General features: G+C 37.4%; 1 protein-coding gene across 20 annotated transcripts; it reads left to right on the forward strand.

The window, feature by feature from the left end:
• Window positions 1–1,403: 1,403 nt before the first annotated feature.
• Window positions 1,404–22,400, forward strand: LOC104611198 (P-loop containing nucleoside triphosphate hydrolases superfamily protein). 20 transcript variants are annotated; one of them, XR_016084100.1, is made up of 7 exons: window positions 5,133–6,144; window positions 10,035–10,131; window positions 10,513–12,490; window positions 18,228–18,450; window positions 18,544–18,863; window positions 19,279–21,598; window positions 22,138–22,400. XR_016084100.1 is itself a non-coding variant. In XM_010278449.3 (3 exons), exons 2-3 carry the CDS (start codon window positions 10,062–10,064, stop codon window positions 12,063–12,065), a joined length of 1,623 nt encoding a protein of 540 aa, XP_010276751.1. In that variant the 5' UTR covers window positions 5,133–6,144; window positions 10,035–10,061; the 3' UTR covers window positions 12,066–18,451. The 20 variants fall into 20 exon arrangements, 1 of the variants encoding a protein (XP_010276751.1); XR_737597.3 differs by having other exon boundaries at window positions 18,232–18,450; XR_016084102.1 differs by having other exon boundaries at window positions 18,328–18,450; window positions 18,535–18,863.
• The last annotated feature ends 367 nt before the right edge of the window (window positions 22,401–22,767 follow it).

The following is a 22,767-nucleotide window of genomic DNA, read 5'->3' on the forward strand; positions in this document are numbered from 1 at the left end:
GATCTCTAGCTCTCTCTAGTAGATCTCAGATCTGAGAGATCTTCTCTTTTCATTCTTGTTGTCATAAGTAATAAATCGCAAACTGTTCCCCAGGTCGAACGGTTCGGTGGTCAAACTATCCAAGTCAATGGTTTGTTGATCAATTTAACAGTTTTTGACTAGGGACCGGGTTTGAGGTATGTAAAACAGAACTGGTCGCCTGGATGATTTCCAATCCGAATGATCCGATTGTTCGGACCAACAACGATCAAAAACATTGGTAAGGAGATCTAGGTCTCCATTGAAGAGAACATTTTAGAGGTGAATAGAAAATGCATTGAAAATTTAAATAATATTTAAGGACAAAGGAATCTTTTGATTGATCCCGTCAAAAGACATGACAATGTTTTCAAGGAATTGGGATTTGCTCTTCACAGAGCACGCCTCACACTGACCTCATAGCCATATCCCAACTTGTATTGTGAACATATCTCCATAAATAAGAAATATAAGTATGGGAGATGTTTCCAATGTGCGATCAAGACATGTTGTGAGGCCGTTGTGAAGCGCATTATGTGAGGAATAGATCTGGAGTCATTTTCAAGTCCCTATAGAAAAAGGAGGGAGACTTCCCGTATTTATGAGAAAACTGAGGGGAGATTTAAGTCTTTTACCCATATTTCAAACGTATTTTCATCTTATTTTTAATAACACTTGATTGGATACCACATTTATGATTCTAGTTGATTGGTCAAAATTTTTTCAGATATCATATCTTTTCCATATATAAAAGTAAGCATTTATTTAATATTTAAACATATAACATAATTCTTTAAAGTAAGATTAAGTAAATCTAATAAGATATAAAATGTGATTAACCATTAAGCACTTAATTAAGCAAAACAATTAAACATTTTAATATGATATTTGAATTATATTCGTTATTTATTCCCATATGCATGCTATTTGGGCTCTCTAATTAGGCCAAAACCCAATAAACCCAATAGAATGATCCAAATCGTATTAAAAATGGGATTATATGGTAATAAAATGATCTGCTCTGATCTGATCTGATTTCTATACTAAAACAGTTTGATTTGACTCACGATATGGGTAGAATCTGATCCGATGGGATCAAATTGACCAAACCAATTGGGCCAATTATGGTTCCAGGATACTGATGAATCGGTTCTGGTTCTTAATCTATTGTCCCCATTGTTTTGAGGATTGCTGCTTCTGTCTTGTTGTGAACCAACTCATCTATCTTAATATATATATATATATATATATAGATTGATGTATTCGTGGCAGTCTCTCCCCATTTAGGAAATGGTATCCGCACGTATAATATGTTTGAGTTATAAAGCGAGCGTGCGAAGTCCATGCAAATTGCATGGTATCTCTTGTGCACCGATTTCTCCCTTTTGCTGCTCCCCCTTTCTGTTGCCTCTCTCTCCTCCCTATATCCACGGTTTACCTACCGCCCTCTCTCTCTCCCTTCTCCTGCTCGCAATACGTCTTTTCCTTCCCTCTTCTTTGCAGTGACGCGAGCCGTTTCCCTCTTATGCTATTCTCCCTGAAAAGCCTCACCAACATGTGCTCCTGAGTGAAGGCAACCAAGTATTTGGGGAGGGGAGCAGTTCTCACATGAAAATCATTGTAAGGGCCTCATGTTATGGATTTCGGCAGACTTGAATTAAGTCCCAGAAAAACAAAATCAAAACAGGTTCGTTGAGGCTTGATCTCTTACCAATTGATTCAGCTACATATCTTACATTCTCACTCAAAGATTTAATGTCGAGGCTTGATCTCTTATTCCAGTTCATTCTTCCTTATGTCCTTTAAGATGGATTTCATACAACATATGAAATCCTAAAAGATGTGAGCTGGATTCATTTTGAACGTGTGAATTTGTAAATGGTTTAAATTTATTGATCTTATTCATCTAATATGTTATTTATTGTGGGTTTAACTTTCTATTATCAACTTGGATTTTTTTTTTCCTTAATAGATTCTATTTATTGTTATTTGTTGATAGTATTATCATTGTTACCTAAAAGATATATGTGCTATGAGTTCCAAAGTTGCTTAATTTTTGTTTACCAATTCCTTTAAATCATATCCTGTATAGCACCATGGGATATCCTCCTCCTCATGCAAGGAATTAAATCATATCCCGTTTAAATCTCTATAACATTGCTGAAATGGTTGATTGAATTGATATTAATTTTGAATTGCATGCATTTGAATAATATATAAAAGAAAAGGAGAGAATGATTGAATCCTAAACTTCAAATTTTAGTTAAAATGTCCTTCTAATAATTCTCAATAAATATAAACTTCTGCTATCCATGGATAGGCTTCAGTCAATAGAAGGTCTCCTAATAATACACGACCTAAAAGCATATTGGAGGTGCAAGGAGCCTTATACACGGTATGGTTTGAATGGAAGATGTAAAGATAGAGACTCAAAAGGCAAAGCCAAGCTGTTGGTAAATGCTTCAACACTTTAAAACCATTAAAAAAACAGAGGAAAAAAAATGCTTTTACGTCTGAAATTGCTTCTTCCTCATGGTGGAACAGAGTGGGCAAGGATGGTTCATCTCCCATTCACGAGTTTGTATCTCAATTAATAAAGTCCCACATATACTCTTTTTGTATAAATTCATTAAAATTATAAATATCACAATTTTATACTTTTGTTTTAGGCCAAGGCCAATTGAAATAATGGAGCCCTCCGCTAGTCTATATATATTTAATACTAAATGGTGTTATACGTGTTACACACTATAAACTATTCGAATACTTTCTACCTCCCTTGTGGCCCTGTCCCCTAATGTTTCTTCTTTTGCTATCTTACTCTCTCCGCTGCCTCCCTTCCCTCTTCTCATCTCCTCACCAGAAACCTGTTATCGACGGTAGGAGCACGGTAGTCGAATTCATGTGTTTTGGATTTTGGGAAGGATAGTTGGCATTGATGAGGGTGAATCCGGGTCTATCTTCGCATTCGCCTAACTCAGAAAAAAAGCCGTGAGTTCTCTGTTGAAGCCTTTGAACTTTACCAATGAGAGAATTCTCAAGGATCATTGGGGAGAGGCCAAAATTAGGCTAATGGCGAATGTGGGTTTTCGGAGGCTTGATTTACATGTTTAGGAGCGGATATTGAACTCCTGCAGAAAGGTTCTTAGTGACTCAGGTTTCCAGTTTCGGGATAACTGGGCTTCTGTTATCACAGGTAACGGTTTGGGCTTTCGACCTTCTTGCAATTTCATGCGACTCCTGATGGTTCTCAGTCACTCAGGCTTCCAGTTTCGGGATAACTAGGTTTCCGTCATCACAAGTAACGATTTGGGCTTTCAACCTTCTTGCATTTTCATGCAATCGAAAATTTACTCTTTTATCAAATTTTGTACCTGTAGTACTCTGGGCCTTCTTTCTTTTCATCTTGCAACCTAGGTAAGACCAGTTACAATTTACACAAGCAACGCTGTACTTGGTATTTTAATCTGTGTGTCAGAATTTTCTTGCTTTAAACATGGGAGGTTATTAGCTTGGGTGCCTGTAAACAGGCTTGTGTTCGATCGAGATAGAGGGAAGTGATGAGGGAGGTTGTGAATTAAGATAGATACTTTATATCAGTTTCTCTTGGTCTCAGCTACAAATGCTTTTACATGGTAGAACTTGCTCAGAGATAGAAGCCCCTTCTTCAATAAGTTGTTAATATAACCCATTTTTATTCATCTGGAGAGATATGTGGAAAAAACCAAACTCTTGTTGGCTGATTAGGTGAATTGTGAATAGATATCATATTATACTTTTGCACCGTATATCAATTAAATCTGACAATTAACAGGTTGGGGTCCTAATCCTCTGTGTTTTAGCATTATGGCAATATAAATTCTTGAAATCTGAGATGCTAGATTATCTTTTATATCAGAATTATATTATTTATTCTCTTTATGCATTGATGTGAATTTGATTAATACTAATAAGTGACCTGATGGGGTGCTGTAGTCATCCAATAAAGGAACCTTACTGAGCCGCTCCTTGTATTCTGTTTCTATCTTCCAAACCAATGACAGAAATGGGATTGATATGAAGATCATACTACAATTAGATCTCTTTTATTCTTCCCATCAACTTGCAGTTGCTTGCCCCATTAATTCCATTGTTGAAGAAAACACCTGTCACTATGGTGTTTAGTTACATATGGCCTATACCAAGTTTAACAATTAAATCAAAGAGGAGACAATATACACAAAGAAAACAAGTAATTTTGGGCTTCTCTGTACTTGATCATAATTGACCACTTGAAACTGAGGACTGGAGAAGTTGAAGATGCCAGAGTTCTCGAACCATCTAGAATGTAGAGGGCCTAGAATATCCTCTTTGGAATTTCTGAAGTGTATGAGTGTGAAGTAGGTTGTAGGAGCCCTTTTGTGAAGGCTATGGAGATTGAGGATGAATTTTCTGCCCCCATTGAAAAAAAAAAAGAGAAAAGTGTTAAATTCCCGCATTGTTTTGAGATAAGTTGTATTGTGTGCCATATTGATATCTTCTGTTTATGCCTGATAGGAATTTTTTGATGTACGTCTTAGAGGAGATGGAATGGTAAAAATTGGGGCTGTCCACTAGTGAGATGGGGTGGGATTCAAAACTTGAACTTTCTTTTCTTTGTATTGGTTCCATATGACAATGATTTAGGGGAGAATGGGACTGCATAGGGAGAATGAACAAGGGAAAGAGGGCAAAGAAGAATTACAGAAAGAGGGGGCACACATGGGGGAAAAGAATTGGATCCCAGGATACTTAAATGATTTTTTAGGTGCTTATAATTCCATCTATTTTTTCCTTTTTTTGAAGGGATATGCAATTCTCACTAGATCAAGTAAATGAAAGAGACAAGGAGATGAGGAGGTTTTTATTGATTTTTTGATCTGTTTTGAACAATTTATCTCATGTTTATAGACACCATTTCGATGTCATTTAAAGAACTCCAGTTTATTAGCTAATAGTTTACTGAGATTAAAAATTTGTTTAATCCCATGACATAACAGTTTTTTTTTTTTTAGAGTTCTTTCTTTTATAGAGAGATCACTTGTAGTAATCCTGAATACCATCTAATCAACACTTCCATATTATCTAGCCACCAAGTTGGCATGAGTAACTAACTTTTTAAGTTCTGGTGTACCTAGGTTGAAGTATAAAAAAAAAAGGCTGAAGTTGACTAGTCAAATTGATTTCTCTTGCATTTATATACTTAACTGGATTGTTGATCAGAAAAATATATAGATACTTAACTGCACTGCATTTTTTTTCACTTTAAAATTGAGATGACACAACCATATCGCCTTTTGACAAAGTCAATACTTCTCAATTGTCATCCTAATAAAGAATCTAAATGTGAAAATATTAGCCTTCTATCTCAAGACACTAACCAATATTAACTTTCACCATTTTATATTTTTATTCACGCTAATTAAAATAATCGAGTGATAGCGCCTGCGAAGCAGGCACCCCTCCGCTAGTAACCAATTAATTCGTTTCTGGGTCTAAAATATATAGTGTCTGCTTTAGTTTCGGAACCTTGATATTTCTAATTTCTTCTCAGTTGGGGACCAGTTTGTACCCTGTTCCGACCTAGACTAGACCCGATCTGTTGACACCCTTAGTCCAAAAATTTCTTAGACCGTAATTTTCTCATTTGGTATAAGATTTTCCAAACCAAACCGGGCCGGATCATGAACACTTCTGTGAGGCTGTGACCTGTCCATCAAACTATCATACGGATCAATATGGGTCGATTAATCCATTCGGGTCAGCAGGATTGGGGGTTGGGTTGAGAGTACCCACCGGGTCGTCCCTGTCAGTCGGTTGCCGGTTGGGGTTCGAAATCGAGTTCGAACCTTTCCATCTTCACCACCGACGCCGCGTCTGTTCTATTCTTCGGTTCTTCCCCTACCTCAGACGCCTGCACGCCGATATTGAACTCCCCCAAGTCGCCATATGCACTGTCAAATGTCCTAGAGAGGCCGTCACCATGAAGTTCGTCTAAGAATCATTCTCTGATACATGTAGAGACAGAACGAAAGCCTTTCTTGTCAATTAGGGTTGCGGCCTGTTAGACTTTAAAGGAGTCTCGAACACTACATGCAATTGATCCAGGTATATTTTCCTACTTTCTTTTTTTCCCCTTTTCTGCCTGTTAGAAAGCTTCAAAACAGGCAATTTTTCCATTGTTCATAGAACAGGATTAAGCTCTGGATAAGTACTTTCAACCTTCCCTTTGAAGTTTGAATTTTTCATGGGTTGCTCAGAATCAAAAAAGTTGAATTTTAGAAAATAATCACGGAGGCCTGCTAAGGATGCTTTCCATTGTTTCCGTTTGTGTATGCAACCATTGGCCCTGAATCATTAAAGCTATAGAAGGATATGATTCATTTCTGGAGCATATTTTTAGGGGAGCTGAAAAAGTACAGTTTCAGCAAAATATTTTGGTCCCTGTCATCCAGTAGGTGTAATCTCATAAAATAAAGCTTGAAGCATGACACCAGTCCCCCACAATTAAACAATCACCCTTGAACCTTGGTCATTTGCTTCAAAAATTAAGGAACGAGCCTTCTATTCACCACGCTCAAGTGTGATATCAGTTGTAAAATATATTATATATATTATTCATGTGACACACGGTCAAACTATTTGACCCGCAACCAGCAAGGGTTCCGGTTTTGTATCCGCTCCGAGTCTTACAATACTGCGGCAATCCATATTGGAAGCAATAACATATTAACATCTATCTAAGCTCCTGTTATTTCCAGGTATGAATCCCTATCTGTGACCCTTTTTTCCTTCTTCTGTGGTAAATAGAATCAAGGGATCACTGGGATTGCCTGGTCTTCACCAGAAATTAGAATTCCTGTTACACGAATTGTTTGGTATTCTTCCACCACCCTTGCCTCTTCTAGTTCATGAGACCATGACTGTTGCAAGTGTAAGGTTTCAAGGAAGACAGTTTAAAGTTACGGTGCATATGCACTGATACTGTTCAATGAAAACGTGAAACATACTTGAACCATTTACTGCAGAACATTCATGGGGATCATGAAGATATACATAGCCTTTTACATGTAAAAGCATGTATTAGCCTTGGTTCTAGAATCATTTTATCACTTTATACTGCAATAGCAATGGCTGGGGTTCATAATATATAATGCATGACAACAGACTGGACACATAAAAACTAAATGCTTTTTTTATGAAGGAATGATACAAATCCAGAAAAAGAGAACTTAATTGAATATCCGAGGAGATTTCAGTAAGACCCTAATTGTTTTTATAAAGAGAATTCTACTTCTAAATTTAAAAACAGAACCAACCTAGATGTCATTGATACTAATAATTCTTTTCCTAATCAATTTAAGCAAATTTTGTTAATCTCCTTTTCCCTTTACACCACTGCATGATACTCCTATTCTATCACCCTTCCATTGATTAAATGGCTTGAAAGTAGCCTAAGATCCCTTCTTGTAATATTCCTTTATTACTGGTAGAGTGGCTGGGGGAAAAATAATCAAATTGCTTCTCCCTTTCTTGGATATTTGATACTTTGCCCTTATCTCTTTGTCAGTTCAGGGTTTAATAGTTTCCAAGGAGAAGATCATGGACCAACCCCTATTAATAGAGGGCTTATGTAGCCTTATTAACCAAAAATTCCTTGGATTTTAGACTACAACATTTTTTCCCAGTGCCACCTGTAATGAAATAATAATATGGTTTTCCATATCACTTCATAAAACAAGTTTACCACTTAAATAGGTCCACTTTCAGTTGTTAAGGAGGAAAAAGGAAAAGAGAAACAAGGTCTCTTTCTCACTCTCTCTGATTGGTAAGAGGAAACAAGGTTTCACGATTTTAAGAAATGAGTTTATTGTTTTCTTAAAAAACTGGAAACGGCTCAAGGTTGATCAGGAAATTATGGTTATGATTAAGCTATCCTATTGTCTTATTGGATATTTATGAGTATCATGTGAATGGATGGTTCTCTGCTTTTAGACAACATAGTGACTAATAAAATCTCTGACCAAATAGGTGGCTATTGGAGTTCAGAGCAGGTACAATTATAGTTTAAGTTTAAATATCTATATGCAAATAAGTGGTTAGAGGAACTACAGGGATTTAAAGGTGAAGTTTTAACTTAAATTAAGGGAATTGAAAGTGAGACCGGCTATTGATTAGATGTGATAAATGATAAACCAAGGATTCCACAAACCAAGAGTGGACAAGAATTGGTCCAATTATATGGGTGGACTGAAAGAAAAAAAAAAATAGAATTTAGGGGATGAAGGGAAAAAAGATAAACAATGGTAAGATGGGTCAGGTCAGGTTGTATGGTGTATGGATGAACAGAGACAGGTAAACAAAAGGTTTTTGATGGGCTATTAAATGTCTTAATAAAATCCAGCTAAAAAGAATGGAGCCTAAAAGATAATACAAAGAAATAACTGTGACTAAAGAAAGCAAACCTAATAGCACTTATGATACCTGGATGTTGGTACAAGAGTGCCATATCATGTCAGATACTTAAATTTTTAATGTAAGTTTCTTATCCGATACTGTATGTGGCCATATACTTGCCATGTGCAGGTAAAGAATGGAACCAGTACATGATAAGTTCCAAATAAGCCATACCTAGAAAGGAAGCAATTCTTTAGAGCTTTGGAGCAGTTTTGGTTCTTTAGTTAATTTTTCATTAAAGGATGTGATGGATTGATGGTCAGGAAAACCACATCTAGACAATTGTCATTGGAAGAATCAAAGTTTCTTATATAGGAACTAAGAAACACCGTTTTATTAGGTTGATTTTGTGCTGTTACAATACTTGTGCATGAATGTATTCATAGAGGATGACAGAAAAAAGGGTGAAGGTCTGGATTCAGAGGAGGACAAAATCATTATTGATGAAACACATGAAGTAGAGGCTCAGTTGATTTGGACAATGGTGAATACAGAGGAGAGGTAGAGGTGAGAAAAACTTTTACTTTATTTTTTATTGGAGGGGGGGCGGTTGCAAGGCAAAAGTTTAAGGAGTTGGAAGAAAAATTCTGTGGGGCTTCAAAGGGCAAAGAGAAAATCAATTCAACTTCAATGAGTCTGAGGCTAGGATTAAAAGTGCTGTCAATCCAAGTAGTTTGAGGACATCCAAAGGTGCAAGGGATGGCTTTAAGAGGGTGGTAAGATAGCAGAAAGTCAGATATTTGAGAAGAATTTGGTCTTTGAACTAGAGAGGACAAATGCCAATGCTAAGGCTTCAAGGACCACTGAGATTAATCCTAATGCAGTAAGAAGATTCTGAAGTCAGAAAAAAAAATCAGACCGTACAAGTCTCAAAAGTCTTATTTGGGGTCAGGCTGAATAAGAAGGTAAAGAAGACAGAGAGGGAACAAGAGAAGGAAAGAGGAAGAAGAGCATTTGGATACAATTGTGTAGTAGTTTTCCCTTGTTGGACTCTCTGATCTTTGGGCAAAGGGGCTTGTTTTTAGTGGCTGAGGCTGAGTTTGGAAGGTTGGGTGGATAGGGAATTTGTTTTTGCAAGGTGTGGGTGAGTAACACACTGGGTGTATGTGGTGGTTTTTTGTTTCTTTCAGGTTTGGGAGTTCTGTTTTTGTTTCTTGGCTTTGGGGAGATTAATTTGAAGAATAGAGGAAGGATTGGGTTGAGGGTTTCTTTCTTAGTTTTTGGGCGTTTCCTTACCATCTGCATTGTAATCTTTTCTCTCTATTCTTAATAAAATTTCCTTTTTATTTACTTCCAAAAAAATTATGCATTTAGGTTGTAACTTTGCTGCTGTGCATGATTTTCATGCCATAAACTTTTAGGTTCTTAAAGTCAATCTTATCTTCTTATATACTATGTTTATGATCCTTATAGACATGTTCCAAGAGATCAATATTTAATTAATCTATTTATAGCTTTCCTGTGATATTTTATTCTTTTGTATTTATTATAAATGAGTCTTATTTTGATAATGAGATTCTATTATTCTAATGACTTCTCAGCCTTTATGTTCCTTTTAACTGCAACTCATGGAAGAAGACAAGAAGGATAATCAACAAGAAAGTTCATTTGGAGAAATAAGTGGTGGCAAAGATACAGGTAATAATTCCAACTCCTCATTTTATGTACAATATCTTGTTGTACATCTCTGTGACAAGGGCACTGTATTTCGAGGTCACAAGATTGTTTTCTCCTTTGTACTTATCTTCAATCTCTCTGTTACTATATATATATTTTTTCTGGTTTTTCTTTTAATTTTATCTATCTCTCATTAGACAAATTGAAAATCAATGTTACTATATTTGTTCTGTACCTCTATGTACTGTACTTATTGCCTTAATTAATGAAATCTTTGAGTTATTGATAAAAAAGTTGCAAATCAAGCACATCTCCCTACAATAACCTTTAATTGTGATCTGGAGAAAATGTTGCAAAAAAAAAAAATGCACACAATCCATTATACTAAATGTTGGCCTTCAGTCTCTGTTGCAGAAGATCTTGTTAAGGAGAGGAGTTCAGATCAAAGAGAGGCTCTGTCAGGGGAGCCTTCTTGTGTTATTTGTGGCCGCTATGGTGAATATATATGTGATGAGACTGATGATGACATTTGCAGCATGGAATGCAAACAGGTTCTGCTTCTTAGGCTTGCTAAATCCCAGAAGCCATTAGATCGTCCACCTGCTGTGAGGTTACCCACTACTGATGAATGCTTTTATGTTAGAGATGGTGTTAATGAGACAGAGTATCAATGTTTATCTGGCTATCAGATTGAATCACTAAGAAGGAAAATTGAGATCAAAGTGAAGGGAGAGTCTGTTCCACCACCCATCTTGTCATTCTCTTCTTGCAATCTCCCGGAGAAGATCCAACATAATTTAGAACTTGCAGGATATGAAATACCCACACCTGTTCAAATGCAAGCAATTCCAGCTGCTTTAATTGGAAAAAATTTGCTTGTTTCAGCAGATACAGGCTCTGGAAAAACAGCTTCCTTTTTGGTTCCTATCATCTCTCGCTGTGCAAATTTTCGTCTCAAGTACCCCTCAGACCGGAAAAGGCCCTTAGCAATGGTTATGGAACCAACTAGAGAGCTTTGTGTGCAAGTGGAAGAACAAGCAAAGCTTCTTGGAAAGGGTCTGCCCTTTAAAACTGCCCTAGTAGTTGGTGGTGATGCCATGGCTAAACAAATCTACCGCATCCAGCAAGGGGTGGAATTGATTGTTGGAACTCCTGGTAGGCTTATAGATCTTTTAACAAAGCATGACATTGAACTGGATGAGGTTTCAGTTCTGGTTTTGGATGAGGTGGACTGTATGCTTCAAAGGGGCTTCCGGGATCAGGTAATGCAGGTTTTTCAGGCACTTACACAACCCCAGGTACTAATGTACTCTGCAACAATCCCTCCAGAGGTAGAGAAGATGGCCAACTCGATTGCAAAAGATCTGGTCTTTGTCTCTGCTGGAAAGCCAAACAGACCAAATGAATCTGTGAAGCAGGTAGTCATCTGGGTGGAGTCAAAACAGAAAAAGCAAAAGCTCTTTGACATATTGATGAGTAAGCAGCATTTTATGCCACCTGTTGTTGTTTTTGTGGCTTCAAGGCTGGGGGCTGATCTCCTGTCTGAAGCAATCACGGTAACTACTGGGATTAGAGCTCTATCAATCCATGGTGAGAAGCCAATGAAGGAGAGAAGGGAGACCCTGAAGTTGTTCTTGACAGGCGAGGTGTCCGTGATTGTTGCAACGGGTGTTCTGGGACGAGGAGTTGATCTCTTGAGAGTCAAGCAGGTTATTGTGTTTGACATGCCAAATTCAATGAAGGAGTATGTACATCAGATAGGAAGGTCATCCAGATTGGGAGAGGAGGGGACAGCAATTGTGTTTGTTAATGAGGAAAACAAAAATTTGTTCAGGGAGTTGGTTGAGGTTCTGCGATCATCTGGAGCTGCAGTTCCTCGAGAACTTGCTAATTCACGGTATACCATGGCTTCTTATTCTGCTGGCAGAGCCCTGAAGAAAAGGAAGCATGGTTAAGTGTCATCCACTCTTTGTTCACTAACTTGTCATTCCCAGTAGTGTCAAGTACAGTTTGTGATGACAGTGATTTGTGGGCAATGAGAAGCTCAGACAAGAGTATACTGAAAAGCTATTGCACCATCTTAATGGTTGAGATGTGAAGTATACCTTTTCAATGGAAGTACAAATATATGGCATTGGGACCAAATGCTATTTGCAATGTCTTGGGGTGAGAAGATCAGCTTTGTCAGGGACCTCCATCAAGTTACACCAGAAAGCCAACAGCCCGTGTCAATAATTGAAGCTTCATTGATTGTCTAGCACGAGAAATATACATTATTTTGTGGTTACTGCCACCCTTTCTGGCACAGCCTTTGACTAAAGGTGTTTTTGTTTGCATTGCACCGATCTCTGAAGTCTGAAAAAAATTTAACTTCTCCAAGGTGGGTTATTCTTGATAATTAATATTCTGAATAAAACCACTGAAGATGGAGTATTCTTAAGTTACAGCCCTGTATTGAAGGTTTATTTTCAGTTTGAGTGGTGTACCTTTTCTCAGTTTGTCAACTTGACAAACAAAGTTCTTGTATTGTACCTCTTTTTCAGTTTAATGAAAATTTTTCTACTGATATTTCAAAAAAAAAAAAAAAACACTGAAGATGGAAAATGCCTCTTAGTGACTCAATGACCTGCTTATCTCTAAACACGGACAGCGATTCTTTAGATACTGTTTTTTCCAAAAATAACCTCACATGATTTGAATTTTTAAACCTTTTCTCCTATTTATTTTTGTTCCATCAAAATCCTCCTCTTCACAAATGGCAGGCAGCATCCATTGGATTGGATGTTTTTTTGTTCAGCCTCTTCCCAAGTACAGGCACCACAGCTACCACCATGACTTCAACATTTCTTCTTTTCAAACTCTTCTTTTTCTGAGCATTCTAGGTTTCTGTTGGACTTTTGTTGAAGCAAGTGTATGCTTCTTCTTAAGAGTTTTTCATCCTTCTTCAGTTTTCTTTTCTTAGAAATCTGCTATAGTTATTTGTAGCTTTATCTTCTTGAGACTGTTATGATCAGTTTTGGGTTGTTTTATCTGAAGGTACTTTGCCTTTTATATGCTTTCTTTCTATTTTCTGCTACATAATTGTAAAATCTTATGTCTCTCTTGCGGGTGTCCTAACATTGGTTGTTGCACCTCATACATATCCTTAACCAGGTCCACATACCTTTTTGAAACTCCTTTATTTTCTAAAACCCACCTTATTATCTAGCATATGCTTTCTCTAGATCAATGAATACCATATGAAGATCTCTCTTCTTCATATGAAGATCAAACCTGAGTAGATTCTCCATACAAAATCTGCAATTGAGCACCTGCTGAATACATGAGGGCATTTTTTTTATCAGAAGAAAATATGTTCATTTATTATATTCAATTAGAGGGTTAAATAATACAGCGTGATGACAAGAAAGTCATCCCCAATTTTCAAGCCTCCATTACATAGAAGCCCAAAACAGTTGCTGCATCATAACCCAGCTAACCCATTTGCACTTCTTCTAACCCATTTAAATTCTGCCTCTATGTCCCTAACAATCTGTTATATTTCCCATATCACATGTTTGAGAGTCCAGGGAGTACATTTTTTGTAGTTTGTCCATGAGATAACTATTTTTGAGTCCCCTTCCACCTCAACCCGTCTGAAACTCAGCTGCTTTGCTAACCGGAGTCCTTGTAGTAGTGCCAACAGTTAAGCCTTCAAGGAATTTCCTATACCAATTGGCTTTCCAAACCACCCAACGAATTGCTGGTTTAGTGGCTCTCTAGAGCAACTTCCCTCTTTTCTTTGATTGCCACAAGAAGTTAACAATCCCACGACATCTTGGGGGGGATCCCACCTGCACCCAAAAGGAGAACAGAAAGACTCCCAAATTCGATGCACAAAGGGATAGGAGATTAATAAATGAAATAGAACCTTACCATTGCACCTACACAAGAAACACCAGTAAGGAGAAAGGTAGGCATAAGGCCTTCTTCTCTGTAGCATGTCACAAGTATTTACCTTGCCAAGGAAAATTCCCAGCAAAAAGCTTGGATTGTAGGTGGGATAGGCTTACACCAAATTCCATTCATCAGGAAGTTCACCCCTTGAGGGTTTGGCAATGCAAGGATTTTAAAAAAGGAGGAACAAGTGAAGAGACTATCTGGTGAAGCTGTTCAAATTCTAGAGTCCTCAAGGGAAGAGTCTAGGAACACTTGCCCTAAAGAGTCAAGTGGATGGACCAAGAAAGGGTATTCAAAGTTCCTTAACCCTCATCTAAAGCCCAATTCTCAATTTAAGCTAGTTGGGGAGGGTGTTACCAGTCTAGACACAGTTTCACCCTTGAAAGTAGAAAGAGTAAAGAGTTCTGGATATTGGTCTTTGAGTGGAGTCTCCCTAACCACAAGTCTTCCCAGAACCGTATTTTATCACCCCTTCCCACATCGAACTTGATGGAATTAAGAAAGATTGGGTGACTTCGTGAATAGCTTTTCAAGGAGAAGTTGAAGAGGAATGAATAACAAGTTTTGGCATCCCAGCCATTGCTTTCCAGCAAATGAATCCTTTCTATAACCTTGTGCCATAGCATGTCTCTTTCAAAAGGGAATCGCCATAACCACTTACCTAGTAGAACAGTACTTGTAAAGGCAATGTTTCCCAGCCCAGGCCCCCTTTTCTCCTTAGATTTGCTAACTTGTTCCCATTTTACTAGGTGGTCCTTTTCTTCACCTAGTTCCTAGTAGGGGTGAGTAAAAAAAAAAAAAAAAAACCGAAAAACCGAACCGACCAAAACCGAATTGGTCGTTCAGTTTCGGTTTGGTATTTTTAAAAAACCGAAGGTACCGATTCAGTTTCGGTTAACCAATACAGAAAACTGGCGGTTAACCGAACCCATCGGTATACATATATTTCTATATATTTTATATATATTATAAATTAATAAATATGCATTATATATATAAATATATATTTATAATATATGATTTATTATTTATTATTTAAAATATAATATTTTATATATTTATAATTTTTTATTATATTTTTATAATATATATTGTAAAAATTAAAAAACCAAAAAACTGACAAACTAAGGTAACGGTTAACCGAACCAGTCAACCGATAGGTTTCGGTTACTGGTTTTCCAAAAACCAGTATTATCGATTCGGTTACAAAATATGCCTCATGGTTCGGTTAACCGAACCGTGAGCACCCCTAGTTCCCAGAGGAAGTCCCTCATGTATTTCTCAAGTTGCCCTACTATCCTAGTTGGGATATTGGAAGTGGATAGGAGGTGGGAAGGTCAGCCATTGTGGCTCTAATCAATGCGATTCTTCAGCCCAAAGAGATGTAGTTCTGTTTCCAAAGGTCTAGTTTCCTAGAAAACCTCTCCACTACTGGCTTCTAAAATCCGTCGGTCCTAGGGTTCCCTCCCAAAGGCAAGCCTAAGTAAGTCATAAGCCATTTTCTAACCTCACATCTCAATAGATCAGCAAACCTCAGAAGCTCCCTCTCTTCCAATCAAGGTTCTAAATATCGAAATGTATCAGGGCGTATCGGCCGATACGTATCATATCGGTAACCCTTTGATACACCCCTATAGTGGGTGCTTTGGGGTCTAACCTGGTTCAAGGGGTAGATGGACCTTAAACCGACCCCCCCCTGAACCAGTTTGAAAAGAAAAAAAAACTAAAAAAAAAAGTAAAGGCACAGCTTGATATAGTCCGATACACCCCAACTGGCATATCGACCTGTATCAATATTTAGAACCTTGCTTCCAAGTTGATTCCTACATTTCCACTTTCACTCCAGTTAATCCTTAATCCACTCAGGCCCACATGGTTATCAATCAAATGCTTCAAGTTTCTCATCAATTCTAGATTAACATTTTTTTTTTATCAATAACAGCACTTTTGTTAAAATAGATATGTAAGATACAACCAGAATGGAGGGGTAAAATGTCTTAACCCTCCCTTTCAAACCCGAAAAAACATATTACAGAATAGCCCAAAACAAATTAGATCTTCGCACCCCCTGTTTAGCCATGGAATTGGTACTCCTCTTCGCCCATTGAAACCTTGTAGTCATGTTTTGAGTTAGTTGCTTGATTTTCTTTCATTCATTCGAGAACTTCCACATGCTGGACTCTTCCCTCTGCAACCATCTAACAGTCAGTTGGGAATCTCCTTCCACCAGCAACTTGCTAATATTCAGCTGCTTAGCCCTTTTAACTCCTACAACTTCCAGGATTTCAGCTCCAAAGAATACCCCCAGCCTATAGGTCCTGAGAACGTAGCAATAATTCGCCCTTCTTCGTTCCTGAAAATACCACCTATGCTTGAAGGGCCTGGATTTCCTTCACTACTACCATCAAAATTCAATTTGATGAAACCCAAGTCTGGTGGAGTCCAAACAGGTCTGATATCACTAGACATAGGAGCTGACCGAGCCACTTCCCAGTTTCTAATGATGTCTCCTACTGAATAGGCTTCAAAAAGCTTTAAAGACTTGACCCAGTGGGCCACCCTGACATATACAAGTTCTATGAGGGCTTCCCTGTTTTTTTCTTTTTCATGAAATAATCTTTGATGTCTTTCTTCCCAGACCGTCCAGCAAACAGCAGCTCTAGCACATCTCCACAAGATTTTACCTCTCTTCTTTAGACCCCTCACTGGAGTGGAGCTGAACAAGCTTTGCACACTTGAAGGGGAGGGCCACCTGCAACCAAATAAAGAAAAGAACCAGCACCAAATATCTGAAACAAAAGGGCAAGAGACAAGCAAGTGATAGCAGCTTTCACCATTCTTCTTGCATAAGATTCACCAGTGTGGGGATAAACACCAATTAGGCCTTTTCTTTTGAAGTAGGTCACAAGTGTTACACATTTCTAGGATTGCTTCCCAGGAAAAAGCACCTACCCTAGGAGGGATGGGGCTACCCCAAACTTCCCGGACTAGAAAAGGAGGCCCAGGTACCGGACTAGACTGTGTCAATGCTTTGAAGAAGGAAGAACAGGAGAAGATACCCGAGGAAACAAGAGACCACACATGCACCCATGTGTGGAGATTAGACCAGGTGAAACTGTTATGTGAAAGATTCAATTCCTTTAGCTCAAAAGCATTAATGAACTCATTGAACTTCCTCATGCCGGTAGTGCTCCTTTGTCTCACCTTGTTGCTCTCTTCAATGAACCTTATCACATTGAAATCCCATCCCACACACCATGGCCCCTCCTATAGACCTCTAATATCTCCCAGTTCCTCCCAAAGCTCCTTCCTTTGTTTGTAATCATTGAGACCATAAACATTGGTAAGGACCTACTCAAACCTATCTGACAACTGCTTAAATTTGACAGAAATTGAGAACCTTCCCACTAATTTTTCCACTTCATCCTTCCACAAAGTAATTAACCTTTCAGATGAGCCCCTACCCACCTCAATCCGTTCACTCTCCACACACTTCTAGCCCACCTTTTGTCAAATATCATAAGTTTAGATTCCTGAATTAAAACATTGTCTGGATTTTCTTTCTTTAAAACCTCCTTTATTAAAGTTCTTTTCCTTACACCCCCCAATCCTCTCACATTCCAGCTTACAATCTTCATTCCTTCCACAGCTCTGCCCAGCCCCACTCCCTTTCCTTCTAGTAACCTCCTTTTCTTCCCCTCCCTTTCCTCACTCTAGCCTCTTTGCCCACATCCATTTCCAACTTCAATTTCTCAGCTTCACCTAGCCTTCTCTTCCTCCTATTCCCACCATCTTTTTCAGCCCATAAATACCCTTTCAGCTCGAGGTCTCTCACCTTACAACCTAACTTTTCTAGATATTCAGCTAATGACTCCACTCTCGTGATAAACTTCTTGTGATACCCTTTCAGCTCGTTTAGGTCTCTCACCTTACAACAAGAAGTTGGCTTAAGAGCTAATAGAATGTTATTCTGTGCAGATTTTATTTGTTAAGACGTAGATTTTTTTTCTTTTTTCTTTTTTGCAATGCAATTTTATTTGCACTGATGTAAAAATATGAGAGTGCATATGATTTGAGTGCAAATTATGATTTATTTCTGTTTCAGATTTTGCCTCATCTTATCTGTTTACATTCATGTCATTGAGTTGATTCAAATTTTTTCATTCATGAATTTGAAGCTAGGCAGTTTGAGTTCACCCATCAGTTTTCCAACTTCTGTGTCTATTTGTGCATCCTTGTGTTACCATTGTTATAGACCATTCTTTGTTGGCTTTTGAGGGTGAATGATGCAGATTGTGTTAATGAATACTTCCAAGATGGGGGAAACAAAACTCACCAGACAATCACATCTACAAGGACTACAAGGCAGTTTTGGACTCCAAATCCACTGAAGAAACCCTGGTAATTAATCTTTCTCACTATTGTCTGGTTTTAATTACCATTTCAATTGAACAATGCCTAAAACCAAGGTGCTACATAATCGAGCATGCCCAGGACAAAAAACCATGTGTATGAACATGAAAGAGATTCTTCTTCATATGAAGAGTTACAAAGACGATGTCTCAGAGAAGGTTGAAATGCTGATGAAAAGAAGCATTCTCATTTGAGCAATATCAAGGGAAGTGACCGAGTTTACAAAATAGAAGTTCATAAATCAGGGACTGCCAATGTAATTGCATCTCACGCGAGAGAAATTCAATGGTGTGAGTAGATTGAGAATCTTCCTGTGACTGTGATTGAACTGTAGTGTTCGCATGTAAACATGCAGCGTAGCTCGAACGTGTGACGTCTTTGCACTATCCAGCGATCTACAGGTAAAATGGGATATTTCACTGCATGCGTGACATGTGCCACTAACTGCAATCATCCTGCTAACATTTTTTGTCCTTTCATCTCTCTTCTTCTGTTCTTATCTAATGGATGAATGACGCTTGGATCAAGTGGAAAGAAAGAAAGAAATAAGTTATTGAAAAGACAAAGTAAAAAGCTTCTAAAACTAAAATAAGCCTGGATCTCAGTCTCTCCAAAAATCGAACCCTCTTGATCTGGAACTCTCAAGCCCTCTCTCTCTCTCTCTCAAGCCCACTTCCTCCGTCATTTCTAACCTTCCTCAAGCCCATTTCGTCACCCTTGTTTGCCATTAGAGATCTAGCCTTATATTTACAGGCTTTGGTTTTTGGATTAGAGGCTTTTTTCTCCCTCTTGACGCTTTGATTTTTGTTGTTGCAGGCCTTGAACCGTTGGAAGTTCCGTTCAACATCAACATTGGAAGTTTATTTCAGTGTCTTGCTGAGTTGGTCGGAGTGGTTTTAGTCGGGTCAATTGGATTTGTCCTTTCTTTTTTATTTTTGTAGCAACATCAATGATGGTTGGTGTTGTTGACTTGCAGGTTTGAGGTTTGTGCGTTTTTATTCAATGAGGGGTTTGGTTAGATGTGCCTTGGGAGGATTTTAATTATGATGGTCTTGTTGGCTGTACGAGTGGTGAGACCATGCATGGGAGGATTGAGCTTTTCCCTTTCTATCATGTTCATCTTGTTTTTTCTTTGTTCTCTTGGGTTGCTTATTAGTAGTAGTCAAACCCTGCCCACCATGCACCCATCCACTCCTTTTCTCTCCTCACTAGACGCTACCAAAGCTACCTTCCTCTCCTTTTCATTTCTATATTTTCACCACATCAAATCTGTTCTGGTCTTGCAGCAATATGTTCAAGTTCTTCATCTTAACCAGCAACCATGCAATCAAGAATTAGAGAGTACATAGGTGTACGTTTGGCGTTGGAACAATGCCGGAGGCCTACTGGATAATCTTTGACAATGGAAAAAACACATTTAGTGATGCAAAATGTCGTGATGAATTTCTTTTTCTCTTAAATAGAATTTTCAAGATTTATTCTCTTAAATAGAATTTCTTTTAAGATTTTTATTACAAACAAACTCCCAACTTGTCATTTTTTTTCGTATTGAATACTTTTCAGACCAATCTCTCTTTCAAGCATCAACCATCAATACTCTACACCTCTCTATCTCCTCTTTTTTTAGGTATACTTTCTCTCCCCCTCTCAATTAAAATTAATTAATTATTTATTTATTTATTTTATACAATTAAGTTAAAATAAATAGTTAGTTAAATCACTTAGGTGATGTTTGGTACCATTACGTTTATTCAGTAAATGTTTATTGATGGTGCCACATAGGCGCCATTTCAACATTTTCTCTTTCTTGCTCTTTTGCATACATTGAAAATGTAAAAAGTGAACTTTGGTTTATGTGCATGCCAGCCATTTGTAGAAGTTATTTTTTGAAGCTTCCACAAACGGCCAGGCATTTATTCATTGTTACGCTGAAGTGGCGCCCAGTTGTTATAAACGGTTGCAATTATTGCATTTCTCAGTTTTACCAGCATATAAAGTACAAACATTTATTTAATAAACATAAATGGTACCAAACACATAATCAACTAAATTTAGATTAATTAATTTATTAGTATTAATGTAATTATTTAAATTAAATTAGTTACTTTAACATATTTCTAAGACATAAAGAATGGGGGAGAGAAGGACAGAGACGGTTTTCTATGGACCCGAAATCATAAAAGAGGGAGGGGTCTCTCTTTATTTCTCCTAGCTACTTCCCTTAAGATTTGGGGTAAAGGGTTCAGTACACTCCCCCTCTCATTTTGTTAAAAGATTGATACATATAATTTAATGCTTCACCAAATGTTGCAAGCATTATCTTATTTATAGATAATTTTATATTATAAATATATAGTGATATTTATATGATTTACTTGTGCTTACTTATTAACTATTAAACATAATTAATTGACTTATTATAATTACATCAAATGAAATTACTAATTTTTTTTCTCTCACCTTTTTTAAACACAGTTTTTGTTTTATCATTTTATTGAACTTACTTGCACAATTCCACTAGCCCCTGCAACGCAGGGGGCCCTCCGCTAGTTTTCTTTAAAGCAACAAGCTCTACCAGAGAATATAAATTCAGGAATATACCTATCCCTACATTTAACCACATGGAGAAGTTCAAAACAATGGGATTGCATCAGGTGAGTTAATCCAAAGCTCTACCAGATTGCATGTTAAGAACACCCTGTTAAATCAACTCAACAGAACCTTATCCTAATTCCCAATTATATACTGTTGGGTGGCAGCACTGCTTAGATTATATGTTCATGGTCATGAATCTATCCTATGTATTTCCATGTATGTTTTAGGTACACGTGTTCTTGATTCTTGAGCTCTTCTCAACATTCTTTTTCTTTTGCTTCAGCTCTCTTTGTCATCTCTATATAAGAGGCTGGGATGTTTTTTTTTTTTTTAGTACTTGGCACTGAAGGCTCTGGTTCAATTGATCTTGTCAAGATATTTCTATAACAATGTTGAGATGGTCTAAGAGAAATCAGATACTCTGAACCTGTATTTGCTTTGGGATAGATAGTCAGGGTAGCTGATGTTTTCGTGTTTATCCGACTTTTGATCAGGTGGCAAAATTTCTTGAACCTTTACATCTTGGCTGATTGATTTACAGGTACTTTCATGAATTTTTCTTCTTGTAATGCCACTGTTCCTTAAATGATGTCCATCAGTTAGCCCTGGAGAATTAAAGTTCCCCCTAGATTCAAGTTGTCTTTATGAAGGGTTTTAAGAAACTTTGTAGGTAGAAAACGTCCTTTATTTAGGAAAGGCATTATTCAAAATACGTGGTGCAGTCTCTGTGAGGGCCTAATCCAGGAAGAATCTGTGAACCATCTCTGCTAGTTCTGTCCTTTTACGAACAATGTTTTATTTGCTTCTCCTTGGTGTATCCAGATTCAGGAGGATGAGAAATCCTCCCTGCTCGATTTAATCCTCCCAGCTGTTGATGATTTTCCTGTGGTTTCTCAGAGGCTTGCCTCTTTAACCTTGTTGGGAATGGGTTTTTATTATATACTGAATGTTTGGAATTCTGTTATATTTCAGGAATCTGCTACCTATGTTTTAAACATCATTTCAAATATTTTTAATGGGGTGATAGAGGAAGGTGCTGAAAAGAAAACTGTATTAACAATTTTGGTAATTTAAATGCAGGTATAAGGTGCTGAAATTTAACTGCGATGGAGGGATTAAAATAGAGCAGACCATCTAATTGCTCATAAACAAAAAGTTTTCAAATTGAATTGGTTTGGCTCGTTAAACCACAAGTTGGATACAAGACAATACATTACCTTACTCTGGAAAAAGAATCCAAGTTAGTTATCCTCTATGTAATTATTGACAATCTTTGTACTGTTTTATGGTGAAAACTTAGCTTTGGTTATAAAAATGAAATTTCTCTTACATGAAATTTCATACCCACCAACATCTTTTACACACTTGGCCAAATCATCAGTCTATAGTCTTTATCCATCCTAGGGCATGTAACTTGTCAGATGTGGAGTAGATCTATAGTTTATATTATTTATTTATGTGTGTATAGATTTATCCTATATACATTATTTAATCGGATCATATGCTGATCCGATTAATAAATGGATGCAATACTTAAAAGTCCATGATCAATTTAGGATCATCCGAATCTAAAATAATCGGATCCGATTTTGGATCCGGTCTTGGGTTTTGGAAGACATGTTTGATCCATTTTAACATGATCCAAATTAAATCGGCCCTATTACTCAAAAGGAAAAATTTATGATGCGGAAAAGATATGGTATGAAAAGA

The sequence above is a fragment of the Nelumbo nucifera genome, chromosome 3 (genome assembly GCF_055504915.1).
Source record: "Nelumbo nucifera cultivar China Antique chromosome 3, China Antique-T2T, whole genome shotgun sequence".
Lineage (NCBI taxonomy): Eukaryota > Viridiplantae > Streptophyta > Magnoliopsida > Proteales > Nelumbonaceae > Nelumbo > Nelumbo nucifera.

What these genes read in the sequence shown, in the direction of transcription:
- LOC104611198 (XM_010278449.3), top strand. Translation starts at nt 10,062, where the DNA reads ATGGAAGAAGACAAGAAGGATAATCAACAAGAAAGTTCATTTGGAGAA. An exon ending in AAGTGGTGGCAAAGATACAG is followed by an intron (nt 10,132 to 10,512) that starts GTAATAATTCCA and finishes GTTGGCCTTCAG; the next exon opens with TCTCTGTTGCAGAAGATCTT.